At 41.4% G+C, this 16,645-nt stretch overlaps 1 protein-coding gene across 1 annotated transcript in view; it reads right to left on the bottom strand.

The window, feature by feature from the left end:
- The window catches only part of bmp6 (bone morphogenetic protein 6), a 149,060-nt gene that overhangs the window by 63,394 nt on the left and 69,021 nt on the right, over positions 1-16,645 (bottom strand). Inside the window, exon 4 of the mRNA XM_073050995.1 lies at positions 7,749-7,946. Within this exon, the coding sequence (XP_072907096.1) occupies positions 7,749-7,946 (198 nt within the window). The remainder of the gene's footprint in view (positions 1-7,748; positions 7,947-16,645) is intronic.

Genomic DNA, 16,645 nt, shown 5'->3' on the forward strand with positions numbered 1-16,645 from the left:
GCAACGGTAGTGGAGGCGGATACGATAGGGTCTTTTAAGAGACTTTTGGATAGGTACATGGATCTTAGAAAAATAGAGGGCTATGGGTAACCCTAGTAATTTCTAAGGTAAGGATGTGTTCGGCACAACTTTGTGGGCCAAAGGGCCTGTATTGTGCTGTAGGTTTTCTGTGTTTTTTTCTCACTTCTTCAATTCAGCCACGCAAACTGAAATTAACCCCCTTTTGATTTTGCTTATGAAATCTAAAGTAATATATAATCGGCAAAGTTTTTAGCTGTAAGTGAGCCTACATTACATTCACAATACCAACAAAGCTCATTATGGCTGGTTTAGTTGGAGCAGTCAAATTTCTAAGCAAACTGTATGCTTTTCTACTTATTATACTCAGCAACACTGTCCCTTATTCCTTCTCAGTTATTCTATTTGGTTTCAAATACTGCTCAATTCTTTCAGTATACATCATCCAGTTATCTGTTCTATAATCAGATGCATCTATCTTTATGACATAGACAGCCATTTCTGCTTATTTATTTATTTATTTATTTATAATCACCACCTGGCACTCACTGTTTCTAAATCCATGAATTTTGCCTGTTTTTTTTAAAACTCAAACCTCTCCCTCTTCCAAAAAAAAAACCGTGCTGCACTTCAACAAGTAGGTAGTCATCTCAGGTTTGTTTTAAAGCTACCTTGTTTTGCAAGTCTGGAAACTAATATAAGGAAAAATGCAGGAGCTAGGATATGTTTCATCTGCTTAGTTTTTCTATAGGAAGTGCCCACATATTACATGGTGACATAGTAACGTATGCCATTCACGTACTTCTTATATATAATCCATATTTAACTATGCAAAGAATGCTTAATCGAACAATACATTTACAATATTACTGAAATATTAAATACATTACAAGGAATATGGGGAAAAGAGGAGGGGATAAACTGATGTGCTTCTTCAATGAACAGATGAGAAGCACAGCCTTTTTTCTCTGCCACAATAATGTTGTGGACAGAAAGGAACTACAGAAACAGTGTAGAAGAGGACTTGCAGCTCTGAGGTAGATGCGATTGCCTCTTCTAAACAACCTGTGACCAATTTGCAGTGTTCAAATTATGCCGCCTATAAATGCCAAGGTTCAACTCTTGAGCTGCGAAGATCGACTCAGAATTAGTTCAGCAGTTAAGCAGGCTCTTTGGCATTCAGATACTTCTACTGAAAGCAGAAATCGCAGGTGAGGAGTTCGTGGGAGGTTTTGAAGGATTGAGCTTTCGCAACTGCAAGGGGTTCATTCCCTGAAGGGTTTCTCAGAGTCAGACAGAAAGAATTTTAAAATATTGCTCCCCACAAGGAATTTTAGGCATTGCACTCAAGTCCTGGAAGAAATCTTGATTTATCTCAATGTATCAGTTTCTCTAGGCAGTGCTTAAACATGACGAACACTGCTTGGGAATGTTGGCTTTACACTGCAGTTCTGCAATTTTCTGCTTGCAGTTCTGTTCAAAGCCTTTTAGGTGAAATAATTCATCAATGTGAATACCAAGATAGAATCTGAATAAGGCCCAGTAAGAGGAGTATGAACAACACATTTTTCATTTTCATTCACAAAAATGTACATAATCTTCTCAAAGATTTTAGACTGCAGAACGGTCCAAAGAAAAGCACCTGGATCCATGAAGAACACATCTACCCTGATGTTGGAGTGGTGTACTCTGTTACTGTCTCAGTACATCAGGACCATCAAAAGGGAAAGCAAAGAAACCCTTTGTTAAGATGTTACTATGAAAGGAAATTTCAGAATTCACTTATGAAAAGCTCTGTGGATTCATCAGAAGCCAAAAACAACCAGCCAAGGATTAATAAGGCTGCAATGTTCAAGTTGTATCAACCTCAAGCCTCCCTACCATCATCCAAAAAAGAGAAAATATTAGCTGTATTTGTCATATGTACATCAAAGTATTGTTTTACATCACAACCAACACAGTCCACGGATATGCTGGGAGCAGGTGTTGCCATTCATCCAGCACCCACATAGCTTGTCCACAACTTAGTAACTCTAACTCTAACCTGTATGTCTTTGGAATGCGGGAGGAAACTAGAGTAGGAGAAAGAAAATTCACTGTAAGTGGTTGTGCTAGCCACTACTTACCATGCCATCCTGGTCTTCCTACGGACCCCTGCTCAATTCCAATTCAGACTGCGAACAGTGTATCTACACCTTGAACAATCTCTCTCTTTGATCATCACAATATCCTGTTGACTGTCCTCCCAACACAATCGCTTCCTATATCAACAAGTCACTTGTGATCCACAAGTCAAATCTACACTACCAGGAATATACCTTTGTGTGAAAATTACTCTGCACTTGTTGACCTGCAATGCCTCAAAGCCCTACCGCACCTCAAATTTGACATTGTTGTTGTCTTTAAAACCTTCCATTGCTCCATCATTGGAAGCAGTGAAGGGTTTTGAGCAACCTTGCCTTAAGTCCCTAAGTCTAGAGGTTTCCTTCTTAAATCTCTCTACCTTCTTTTCCTCTTTTACAATGCATCCTCAATTCACCAAACCTGAATCCCTAATCTCAGTGTCAAAGAGAACACACTTGACTAAATGAATGCAAAGCATTACTCTCATCAGTATGGACCCAATTAGAAATAAGCTCATATGGCAAAGCCATATGATAGACTCCAAGAAGGCCTTGTTAAAAAAATGACATTAATGCAGTATGCAAGCTTAAGTGTAAGCATGGAGATCAAACACTACATGTGCTGGAATAAAAACAGAAAGTGTTGGAAATATTCAGGCAGCATCTGTGGAAAGAGAAAAGTTGTTAATGTTTCACGTCAAAGGATGTCGACCGAAAATGTGAACTTTGGTTCTCCTTCCGCAGAACAGTTCTTCTTGCATTTTCATTTTGATACCAAGGGGGCAGATAGAATTTGAATAGATCAAAATCTGATGCTAGAAGATAACCTGCATCAGATTCGTATAGAGCAATACCTCACAGAAACAGGCCCCCTGGCCCATGCCAACAAGATTCTTATCAGAGCTAATCCCACTTACCTACCCTTGGTCCAGTTCCCTCTGAATCTTTCTTATCCATATACTTGTCCAAATCTTTTAAACAATGCAATTGTACCTGGCTCTACCAATTCCTCTGACAGCTTGTAACATATACCCACCACCCTGTGTGAAAAATTTCCCTCTCCCATCACTTCTAGTTTTAGACTTCCCCAACCTGGGAAAATTACCGTGACCATTTATTCTGCCTGTGGCCCTTGTGACTTTATAAACAATTACAGCCAATCCAAGAGACCTTGGATGTCAAGAGTGGTGAAGAATTTAGTCAAGGAAAAAGAATATAAATCTTTGGAAGCAAGAATCAAACAGAAACCTTGAAGATTATAAAGAAGCCAGGAAAGAACTCAAGAAGGGAATTAGGAAAGCCAGGAGGGACCATGAAAGATCCGTGGTAAGCAGGATTAAAGGGAATCCCAAGGCAATCTATACATACATCGAGATAAAGAGGATAACTAGGGAGAGGGTGGAACCACTCAAGGATAAAGAGGGGAACATTTGCTTGGATACAGAGAATGAGGATGAACAGCTAAATGAGCACCTTACATCAGTATTTATCAAGAAGGACATGGAGGATAAGGAGATCGGTGCTGATAGTATTGATATGCTGAGTCATTTCGACGTAAAGGAGGAGGTAGTGTTGGGTCTCTTAAAGAGAATGAAGGTGCATAATACTTCACCTTAAACACTCTCACTGACTAGAAAGTCACAGAATGTAGAGTCAGTTTTATTCAGTTATGACTCTAAATGTAATCTCTGGCATTTAATTGAAATCCCTCCCTCTCCCAACCACATTTGTACCTTTGTATACCATTTCCCGCTCCAAAGTAGATACATGCCAGAGAAAGCAGATGAGACAGGTACAGGAACAACATTTAAAGATATTTGGGCATGTATGTGGATAGGAAAGGCTTGGAGGGACATGGGTCTAATGCAGACAAATGGGACTAACTTAGATGAGCAACCTGGCCGACATGGACAAGTCAGGCTGAAGGGCCTGTATGGGTCTACAGTACTCACACACAAGGTTCATCAGTTACGAGGATTCCCAGTTAGCTGTCAAAGTGAGGAACTGAGTTCCAGAGTCTATGCCTCAATAAGCATCCTACATGTTGTGTAGAAACATGCAGAGCCAGCTGTGTGCTTTCATTTTTATGGTTATTGTTTTAATGAACAATAGCACCGTAGCATAAATCTCTCATCTCCGCAGCTCCTCCTCTGGCGAGAACAGATGTATGAAAAGAACAAATGATTCACTACACTTGTTAACAAAAAGGCCAAGAAAAGCATTGTTCTAAAGCTTGAATGTTATGAAACAAACTTAGAATAACTTAGCTGAGTGGGGTGGAGATGGGAAATGTGTGCTTTTCCACATCCAACTGGCACAATACAAGTAAAGTCAATGAAAACCACCAATGTGAGAATTCAAAGTCTGACGAAGGTCCAACTGCAGTTCACATGAACACTTCACATGACCAATTTTTACAGTTACACCATTGAAATCAACCTACCCAGTTGTATCACAGAGTGGTCCAGGATCTGCTCTCCCCAAGACCGTAAGAAACCGCAGCCCAGTCCATCACAAGAACCAGCCTCCCCTCTCCAATGACCCCGTCTATATTTTTCGCTGTCTCACGAAAGCAACCAACACAAAGACCCCTCCCGCTCTGGTCTTCTCCTCTCGCCCATCCGGCAGAAGAGTCAAAAGCTTGAAAGATGCATCACCAGATTGAAGAACAGCTTCTTCCCATTGTTATGAGACTCTTGGACAGACCTCACATATTCAAACAATATTTTGTTGATCTCCCAGTCTATCTCATCGTGGCCCTTGCACTTTGTTTAACTGCACTGCATGTTCTCTGCACTACAACACTATTCTGCATTCTGCTTTTCTTCATGCTACCTCAATGTACTTGTGGATGGCTTCACCTGTCTGGATGGAATGCAAAGAAAAGCTTTTCACTGTTTCTTGGTGCACATGACAACAATAAACCAAATAATAATAATATCCATTGCAGGAAGTGATTCTGACAGCTCTGGACTCCTTTCATTTCCTTTTCTCTATGGACTTATTGATCCTTTTTTCTCTCCTTTTCAACTACTTGTCCTTTCCTCACTTTCCTTTTTCTTCTTCTAGTTTCTTGTGAGTACCTCTGAATATGCTAATTTCTCAAGGAAATAGGTCTCATCTATCCTCTTCCATTTCTATAGCACTTATCTCCTTCTCGTTTTTGCCTTTTCCTTCCTTTGAAGGGGTGCATCTTGATCTTGAGAAGGTGCATTTAGTTCACTGGAATTCGCTTATTAATCTTTCTATTGTTCCCTTTACAATCTTATCTTTCCTCTTGGCTTCCTCATCCACAACATCATCTGATGAATCCTCTGTTTTTGTATCTCCATTGACTTATTTCTTTTTGGCCTTCCATTCATCCAGCTGGGCCTTGGTCTTTGCATCTACCTTTACAAACAGCTTTTTCTCTCCCACTTGAAGTTCATGCGATAACCTTAAAGCACACAGAATAGATTCTGGTTCTTTATACTCACAAAAGCTGAATGCTTGTAACTTTCCTGAAGCTTCCTGAACTCTCTTCCAGCTTAAACCAAGCCACATTTCAAGTAAGTGCCTGATTAACTTATCTGAGGCTTTCTCAGATATGTTACCTACAAAAACTGTTGCAGTTGGACTAACAACACCTGTTTGCCCTCTGTGATACAACAGTTCATGGTGTACAGCATGGAGACAGTGGTGGCATTATCCAATACCTTTCTTAATCCACTTTCAGTTGACTATTACAGAGGATGTGGCATGCAAATAGTGGAAGGATCTCCAATGAAGTTGTAGTTGTCTCAGCCAGTCACAACCCCACAATGCTGGTCCTCCTGTTTTTACCACATACAAGCTTAATGTGGCTTGTTGATTGTTGCATTTCACTGTTACAAATGTCACTCCTACATGAGTATCTTTTCTCTAGTGTAGTTTCATAGTTGGATATCTGCAGGCTTCAGTTCAGTATCTTCAAAATGGTGTTCAAGCTTATTTTGTGGAATGGCCGAAACAGCTGAGTGAATGTCCAATTCAATTTTAATTAGTATGCTGTTCACTTCTGGTGTAAGCCATATTGTTTGTCTATTGTTAGTTTTCACATTTGAAATCTCAAGGATACCCAGTCCTGCGCCACTCTCATAGTAATCAGATTTTTCATCAACACCATGCAGATTGCTGCTTTTTATGAAATTGCATCTTGACTTTTTAAGCTTTTTCTCTTCCCTGTGCAGTCAATTTATTTTTGTCTGCCCAACATGCTCTTTATACATGTCCTACCTTGATGCATTTTCTGAAAGTTTCACCTTTAAATGTGCATTGGTCCAGTGTATGTGATCCCCTGACACAACGATAATTCAATTTGTTCAGCTAGGCTGCTTTCTGTCTAGACATTGCAACTTTGTTCACGTTCACTTTCGCTCCTGACTGCAACTCAATTGCAACTCTGTCTCCCGTTTCCATTGATACAGCAATTTCAACTGCTCTTTTAAATGTAAGCTGTGCTTCAGTTAGGAGCCACTTTCAAATGTTTTCTTGTAAGATTCCACAAACTAAGTAATCTGTCAGTGCGTCATTAAGCACATCACCAAACTGACTATACTCAACCTCTTCAATTCAGCCACGTACACTGAAATGGATTCCCCTTCCTTTTGATTCCACTAAAGCGTTCTGTAATTAACAATCATTTTGGTTCTAAATGTTCCTGCATTGTTTTCATGATATCAGCCAAACTCATTTCTGCTTGTTTGGTTGGAGCAAACAGCATGCCTTTACATCTAAAGCACTCAGCAAAATAGGCACTCGTTTCTATTGACTCTTCTATTTGCTTAAAAATACTGCTCAGTATATAAAATCCAGTTATCTGTTGTGTAATTAAGTCTGTCAATCTTTCTGATGTAGCCAGCTATTTCCCCTCTTGTTTTTAATGATTATTATCACTCCGTACTCACTGTCTATGAACCTGTGAACTCTTCTGTTTCTGCCTTTTTTCTTTAACTTGATCATTTCTGCCTGTGCAGCACTGTTTTGTTTCAAGAACTCGACCTGGCATCACTGCATTTCAACAAGTAGGTGGTCATCTCGGGTTCACCTAAGAAATACCTCACCGCCACTGCTATGTTTTGTAACTCCAACCATTGAGCTCAATTTGAAGGAAAACAAGAGAGGTGGAAATGCAAATCTAACTTTGGGTTTTCTTTTAAGTGAAGTGTGCACTTATCTCATGGTAGCATCATGACATATGCAATTTATGTACTTTTACATACAAGCCACAATGCACTATGTAAACAAATAATTCTTATTCAAACAATACATTTACAAGATTACTCAGATATTACTGATATATTGAATACACAACACAATGCGCCTATGGTGCTGCTGCAAGTAAGTTTTTTCATTTCAACTGTGTTTTTATGTACACATGAGAACAAACTCGATTTTGACCTTTAAACTTCATCTGCCCTTTCTGCCAGCTTTTATAAATCTTGCTGAAATTTGTCACTGTCCTTTACACAGTTCATCCCTTTGCTCACAAAGCAGCATTTCAATTAAACCAATCAAGCTAATACTCGCACCCTTCTTGAATGGGAGACTAAAGACTGGAACCTTACTCCTCTGGTTGGTCCCACTTACCAGTTAAACTCGTTGCCCTGGGCGAATCCTGAACAGACGTAGATTTGGTGCGGCCTTGGTTCCTGCGCTTGCCTGCTGCTGAGCGAGCTGTACGGATGTGCACCTTGCTGGCTTTGAAGAAGGCCACTAGGAAGGGTTGCTTCTCCTGGGGCCCATGGAGTCCCATCAGGCCAGAAAGTTTGGGGCTAACACCTTGCCCTATGAGAACACAGGAGGCAAAAGTGAGATAAGGTGAGTCTTCATGCACTAGTTCCATTAGCAAGTTCTGAAGAGAAGCTAGAAACAAATTTTTCTTCTGAGAGGCATGTCACAACAGCCAAGATCTAGGTCAATTATTTATATTTACAGTATCTGTGGAATATACGTCACTGGTAAGTTTTATAAACTGGACTCTTGAACTCCCAATATATGTCGTAATGATTTTGCAGCTTCCTGTTACCTGCTCTCTGTAGCCATTGGGCTTTATCCTGCATTGTGATGGTTTCACCTTAATGCATATGGTCTCTACGAACAGGATGCAAGAAAAGCTTTTCACTGTTTCACAGTACACATGACAATAATAAACCAATTCCAAATCTTAACCTTCCATGATCGCTCCTTGGCAGTTCAAAGTCAATCACATTTGTGAACTTGAAGCCAACATAGGCTACATTGGGTAAGGATGGCAGATTCCCTTTCCTGAAGCAATCAAATAGGAATTTACACAATCTAGTCATTTTACATTTACCATTACAGATATCAATGGCTTTACTGGGGAGGGGGGGAAGAATTATTTAGTACATGTGTTTAAGTTCCTCAGGGGCCATAGTGGGATTCAACTCACAATCACCATTTCTCTACAGATGGACAGATATAAAGCTTGGTGCATTCTATACTTATCCCACTTATCTCTACTGAGCACCCAAAAACTTGCTGTGCAAAGACTAGGATCTGAATCTGAACATTTTGGCTCAGTATCGTTCTCATCATACATTACTCACATAGGGAGGTCAGATGTCCTTATGATAAGCTTTAGAAGATGGCTTCAGAATGGATTTCTGGAGACTTTCCATGAAATTGTGTTGCACTTAATAAACATGCTTGCCAGAACAGACAGGTACTGAACTTGTCCTCCGAAATTCTGAGTTGACTTGTCAAATTTCAGAGGTTAAGTTCAAAGTAAATTCACTGGCACAGTGAGTTTGATGCAGAGGGTCAACCTCAAGATTTCTTAAGGCAATAAGATACAGGAGCAGAATTAGACCATTCGACCATCGAGTCTGCTCCACTTTCAATCACAAGGTGTTTTTTAATTCTAACTCCACTCTCCCAGTAAATCATAACTACTGATTTGCTTTGGTGAAATGGTGACTAATTCTTAGGTTAATTATAGTTTGAATAATGTTACAATCAGAGCATGACGTCATTCCGGTGGTGGTCAGTATATGTACGATACAGGTGTCCACTGCCAACTATGAGTGACAGTTGATGTGCTGGGTTTTGCAAGATAAGAATTGGAACTCTTGCATTTTCCAGGATTCTGATACAAATCAAACTCTACTTATGTCCATCACACTACATTGATCCAGGACACTAACTCTCTTCTCTTTCCACAGATGCATCTGGGCATGACAAACAATTCTGGAATGCTCTATTTTTATATCCGCTTTCCAAGGTCCCTTGTAAACAACCATTTTTGGATCCTATGTTACATAAAAACCATGAATAACCTGGTGTGCAAACAGATACACAGCAGCTTCAACAAGTCATTTATGAGTCAGTTTTCTAGACAATTTTCTGAAGAAGCTAAACAAAGGGTCCAGGACGTGAGTTACACTCTGGTAAGTGAAGCTGTAAGGCTTCCCAGACCATTAGAGTGGAGCCACATTTGGTTTACTACTTTGTTTAAAAAGTCAAGGGGAGATCTGCTAGAAGTTTAAAATCATGAGCGATATAGGCAGAGCAGCCAATCAGAGTCCTTTTACCAGGGTAGAAATGTCCAAAGACTAGAGGACATGCAATTAAGGGTGGGAGAGGGAAAAGTTCAGAGATACAAGTGCAATGTTTGTTTACACGGAGAGAGGTAGCTGCATGGAGTAGGTTGCCAAGGCAGTGGTAGAAGGATACAGTATGCAATAGTGGTATTTGAGAGGCTATTATGCAGGGATTGAAGGAATATTAATAACGTACACACAAGCAGAAAAATAAGGTGAAACCGTATCATCTGCGCAAGTGTCAAATAAGAGATGAAGAAAAGTTTAATTTTTATACTTTTTCTTCCTCATGTAAATTCTAAGAGCAGATTTTATTCCATATTTCAAAGTTTGGGTAGCGACTTGTGAATTTGGTAATGGTATTAAGTTCCACATGTTGAACAGTGGGGTCTGTCTGTACGGAGACTAAACCTGTACACAAGATTCCAAGGTGCGATTAAAGCTAAAACTCCCATGAGTTATTTACTAGCTGTACCTGCACACTAAACATTTGGGTTTCATGTACTAGGTCTTCTAAATCCTACTGAACCACAAAAATGTTGCCATTCCAATTGTTTTAAACAATAATTGATATTTTCTTATTCCTCCTTCCAAAGTGTATGAGCTCATAGTTTCCCATCTGCCAAATTCTTGACCACACATATACATTCCTTTATATCCTCCTCACAACTTTCTAATTCAACTGTCTTTGCATTACCAGTACACTTTGCCCCATCATCCAAGTCATCTTCCCAATGGAGCTCCTGCACTGATCCCTGTGACACCACACTGGGTATTGATTGCGACTCAGGAAACGAGCCATTTGACCCAACTCTCATTTACTGTTAGTTGGCCACCCCCTATAAATGCAACTGCTTGCACCCCCCCCCCCCCAACCCCCCAAGCTCTTCTGCAGTAACCTATCAAAAGCACCTTATCAAATGCTTCTGGAAATGGAAAAACACAGCATGTACTGGCTTCCCTTGCTCCACCAAATTTGTTACATACTCGAAGAATTCTAGCAAATTTATCAAAATGCTGACTTTGCTCAATTATTTTATAAAGCCTTGTCGTATCTCAAGAACAGATTCCTGCCTTATCCCCCCCAATATACAGTACATTTTCTGCTTTGGCTCTCTTCTTCCTAGTTGCAATTGAGGTTCTCCAGTTCTTTCCCCAGAATCCAATTAATTTTGTAAATTACATCTGGATTATCCACTTTTGCTGCAGCCACTTTCTTTAAATAATCTCTACAATACAGACCACCGGTGGCCCAGGAGACTTGTCAGACTTTATCCCCAATAGTTTGCTTTGTACTTTTTCCTCTAGTGATAGAGTAGCTAAGTAATCCATGCCTCCTATCAGTTATAAATAATGGTTAAGAAAGACTTCATACATTTATGAGTTCTGCAGGCTGACACGAGTTTGAGCATCAGATTACAGCTGAGTATTTTTCTACGCGAGGAAAAAAGCAACATCAGGTAACAAATTATGGGGGCAGGATAAATTTAAAGATTAAAGGACCTCAGTGCACGTGTGTTCAACTTTTTCCGACCTTCTTCAAACTGGAATAAGTACACAGAATAAACAGGTCATACTTGTTTTCAACGGCAGGTGAAGGGACAGAACAACCCACAGTTAGTTACCAACAAAAAAGTTTGGTGGAATAACAATCTGTGGAAAATTACCTTTTCCCAGGACCTCGGCCTACATGGATTTTCCAAGCAGAATTCATTATACATTTAGCTCAAAAAATAAAATTAGACATTAAATCCAAAGGCTAAATTATTATATTTCTGGCATCCTGGAGTTCCACAAGATAATAACAGGTTAAGTTCAAAAAGGGTTTCCTTTCAATTTTGGACTGTCTAGACATGGGTGACGTGGCAGAAAATAAGGAAAATATTTAACTTCAGTCAAACAGATCTGACTAACTCGTTACACATTGAACTAAAGAATAATCTTTGCTCGTATTCCAATATGTGACCTCAGTGAAGTGAGCCATCAGCTTCTGCAGAGGTAACTATTTCCATTGAATTCTGTGGCCCCAGTCTGTGTGGGGGCTGGCGAGTCCTTCCGACCAATCAGATCGCACAACTTGGACTTGACCCAGTAACGCCTCAGGAATAAGAACTCAACAAATCCAAGACTACACACTTAAAATAAATACCCAAAGAATATGGCAAGTCATTTAATGGCCAATTGTGCTTTTTCCTGGGGAGAAGAGACCCAAAGGACAAGGATGAGGAGGAGGAAGGAGGGGGCCCAGAGGAGGTGGTGGAAAAGGGTTTCTGAGAGAGAAGTACGGAGAAGATGGGACTCAGAAAATGGAAAAGGGAAAGGGGTCCCATAGAGAGGAGGAGGAAGAGGGGGCCCAAGACAGGAAAGGCAGAAAAACTCACATTTATATGGCAACTTTGGAAGGCTTCAAATGTCCCATTGTGCTTTACTGCCAATTACATTTTTAACATGCAATATCAAGGAAAATGTAACATATAGCATGCCCCACAAACTCCAATGTGACCATCAGCATATGTTTTAACGACGCATGCTTACTTTGTGAGTAAAAATAATCAAAAGATTTGTAACTTAATACACAAAAGGCTGAAGACGCTTGAACCTGGAGCAGCAAATAATCTGCTGAGGGAACTGGGCAGGACAGGCATCTTCTGCGGGAGGGAAGGAATTGCCAGCGTTTCCAGTCAAAGCTCTTCATCAGGACTGAGTGTGGAGAAGTAAGGTTGCCAATATAAAAAGGAAAGAAGGAATGGTGACACAGGGACTGGAATGGGATTGACGTCTCAGGAAAGAGTGAAGGATGATGGGCAAATGGAGCAACATAGGGGAGGGGGCGGCTGTAGATGGGAAGCAGCAGCTGGTGAGTGATAGGCAGAGGTCGACAAGAGGCAAGAAGCCAAGTGGGGAACAGGGAAGGTGGAGGGGGGGAGGCAGCTGCTGAAAGGTGATAAGCGGAAACAAAAAGCCTGCTAGTGCTGACTCTGTCGAGTGAGGGAAGTCATGATAGGAACCATTAGGGGAGAGGTGAAGGGCAGATGCAACCAGATGTGGAAGTGGCAGGGGATCCAGTGGGCAACAGGTAGGTGGAAACAAGAGGGGGGATATGAGAAAGGACATGGAGATGGAAGCATAGGAGGTGAATTGGAAGGAGAAAAACAGAGAAAACACAGAAGGGAAGGGTAACTGAAATTGGAAATTTCAACATTCAATATTAGATTAAGTGGAGATCATGAAGTTAACCTGGTCTGAAGAACTAGAATTGTTATAATAATTTTAACTTCTTAATGATTTAAAAAATCTAATTAATAATTTTCCTTCTATAATAACCTCATCATTATAGGTTACAAGAGCGTTGACTGCATGCTCTCCCACTTGGTATGACATGCTTTGATGCAAAAATGAATGGCTTTGATACTCTTAAATGTTAGCTCAAAATCTTCCTATCACTCATTGCATTCATGTCAAGTTGAGAAATAAACTGGCATAAGTAAAACCTGGGTGATAAATCAATAAACATTGCTGTCACATCTTGACCTCTTCAAGGTGAAAACTGGCCCAGTTCAGGATGCATATTGTATACGTTTCTCTGCCATTAAATGCACCTATTGACCTACCTATCATTGTGAACAAACTAACACAGGTTTAAGATGGTGGAGGAGGTGAATTTGATGTCAAGAGATGTTTACGTGTATCCTGCGAAGCCAGCTTGCAATTCAACCTCAAAGGAAGCGTGTCTTTGCCTCTCAGAAAAGTGGCTTGTTGTAACAAAAGATCTTTACAAGCTTACTGGTGAATCAGAGAGTTTGCACTGATACCATGTTGTGAAGACAATGTTCAGACAAGGAATCCAGGCACCATCTTGTTTGGATATAACTGAATGCAAGCTCTTCTAGTTTGATGATACAGTTGGAGTTTTTCAATGATGTACACGTAGCTTATTTAAACGATCTTACTGTAAATCATATATGTCAAACTCAAGGCCCGCGGTGGAATTATCTTTGGCCCGCGAGATAATATCTAATTACTATTAAAGCTGGCCCCAGTAATCGAAGCGCCTATGGCGTATGATATGGCTAATGCTGAGTTTATTCAGGTACCAGGTTTTCAGGGTTTTTAGTGTTTATTCGGCAGTCTTCTTCATAAGAAACTTTGTAGTTATAGCAGAGACTGAGACACATGAGAGCAGGCTGAAAAAACGGAGGCAACGAAAGCTGCGTTCGCAAGCGTCCGACTGATCCGGCCCGCATGAAGCTGCATTTTGCTCAATCCGGCCCGTGACCTAAAATGAGTTTGACACCCCTGCTTAAATACTGGTTCCCTGCATTTCCCAAATCCAACTACCCAAGAGGCTCAAGTGCATTAATTAGACAAATGCTCCAGCAATCAGGAAGTGACACTTTGGCAGAGTCAGATCAGGTGCACAGGGAAAAAAATGCAGATGCTCGAAAGCTGAAGTAAAAACTGAAAATACTGCAAATCACCAGTCGGTCAGGCAACATCTGTGCAAAGAGGTTCAACGTTTCTGGTCAAAGACACTTCTGTGGAGACATTGTCTCTGTTTCTCTTTCCACTGCAACTGGCTGGCCTGCTGAGTGTTTCCATCGTTCTGTCTTTAGGACAATTGCACAGCAGTTCAGGGATGTCAGAGATGAAGGGGATAAGAGGCCTGCTTTAAGGAGGATCGTAAGAAAGGTAGAGATGCAGATGCCTGGAGGACTTCATAGAGGGCAATTGAGTCTGAAGCCAAACAACGTGAGACGAAAGATGGGGGAAATAAAAGAGGGAAGAGAATGGAAAATTCAGAAGGGCAAAGGGGCAAGAGGAAGAAATTGGTTGTTGGACTGGAAGTACAAAGGCAGGAAGGCTACAGGGCGTGAAAGGTCTTAAGAGCAGTGGGAGAAGATGAATGGGACTCTGACCTTCCATCAGTTCTGGCTGAGCTGGTGGAGGTGGAGCTGTATTAAAGTGCAAGAAGAGCAAACCTGTTCTCCCCACCCACACCCCATCTAGCATGCTGATATTTATCCTTCAATAACAATAGCTATACCTGCTCAGAATCCCTAATAGGGGTGCTTGTGTCTTCACAGTTCTCCCCATTTGTCAGATTATGAGAGATTGATATATATCTTTTCCCCCAGGGTTGAAATGTTTAATACTAGAGGATTGCATTTAAGGTGAGAAAGGTAACAGTGCTAAGTGACTGGACTGTACTCCCAGGCGTGGTAATGGAGGCAAAAAGAGGTGTTTAAAAGGCTTTTACGTAAGCACCTCTGTGCTCTGCCCAGGGGCCACTCATCCACCTTTGGTTCCCACCTACTGCCCAGCTCTCACCTGTGGCTCCAAGTAACTGCTTACAAGTGACAGTGGCCACACCCCACTACACCGCTCCGTCAGGCGGGCTAAACCAGGTGAGAGCAGCTGAGAACCTCCATCCCCGGTGAGATAGGGATATACCTACCCCAGTGTGTGAAGCCATTTTCGGTGGACTGGGTGAGATCAACCACAACATCCAACGGCCAAGAAGGCAGTGCTGCAATGCTTCATGGAGAGCGAAAAGCGTGACGAGGCACAGAGGGCGTCTTGGCTATCCACAGCAGCCAGGACAGTCTGCAGTGGTGACGATTTCTCGTACCATTGGGCCAAGATTTTGAGGCTGAGTGAGTGGAACTACCCCAGTGCAACAGCCTTTTCACAGTAAAACTCCTCCTGCACAGGTTTACATCATCGTCGGGAACAACAACCAACACATACACACATGAATGTGTAGAGAACGGGGGGAAGTGGGCATATTGTAAGCATAAGTAATTAATTTAGTTCAGCATTTAATTAGTTCAGTGCAAGATGTTCTGGTGCTGTACTATTCCACGTTTAAACTGAGACAAGAAGGACTTTCTGTCTGGGAAATCCTCTGGTACAACCCAAACTGTGGAGGTTGCTATATAAATGCAAACTTCCAAGTGCATAGAATCCAGCTTGTTGGAGCTTATTATCCTATTAAATAAACAAATTGTGCAAGAAGTTACAAACCTGAGCGCTCATGTAAAGCGGGCAGAGGCAGTGGCCACACCGAATGCCCGAGGATCCGATGACTGACGGAGTAAAAATCCACCGAAGTGGAGCTACGTCTCAGTGAGAATGCTTACAAACACTAGCAAGTTGTGCTACTTTGATTTTCAGAAAGGGGCCAGCCTGAGGCTGCTGCACAGAAACCGGTGTTAGGATGATGGAGAATGGACCCAAAGATAATCCCACTCACCTACACAAGGATAGTGCAATCAACTGTGTCAGAGGCGATCCAAGAAGGACAATGTTCCAGATTGTATAGAGGCACTTCAGTGAAGGAAATATCCAATCAGAGGATTTAACAGAGCAGCATTTAAGCCCAGGGAAGAGGTTACTAGTGCTTTGTTCTAAAGCTACTTCGTAATTATTAGTGCCCTGATAAAGGGATGAATGTGGTAGCTCAGGGAAGCACTGCGCCTGAGGAATGGGAAGCAAAAGGAGGAGCGGTGGGACCTTAAGAGGAAAAGTGCAAGAGCGACAGTGTAGGGACGGTCCTCTCTGTGGACCACCTGAAGGAATGGCAGGAGCCCAGCCATCAGCCAGGGATCACGTTACAGGCTGCCAAATATGCAAAGGAAATAGAGAGAGAAAAATCAGTCGACAAATTAGAAGCAGCTACGAACATCAAGTTAGAATGGGAAATAATTACAGCAACACGGAGTGAGGGGAAATACTTGTGGTAAGAAAAGAAAAGACATTTTCCACTCCAAACTGTTATCTCCATCTATATATTCCTCTAGTAAGGGATGAAGCACGACAAAACATAGTTCTGGGGTTGAACACAGCGAAGAGTCTATTGAGGCTGGGGAACATGAACAAAATCTGCCCAGAACAGTGTGCATCATTCTAAACGCAGAAGAGGAA

Source organism: Hemitrygon akajei, chromosome 1 (genome assembly GCF_048418815.1).
Source record: "Hemitrygon akajei chromosome 1, sHemAka1.3, whole genome shotgun sequence".
NCBI lineage: Eukaryota > Metazoa > Chordata > Chondrichthyes > Myliobatiformes > Dasyatidae > Hemitrygon > Hemitrygon akajei.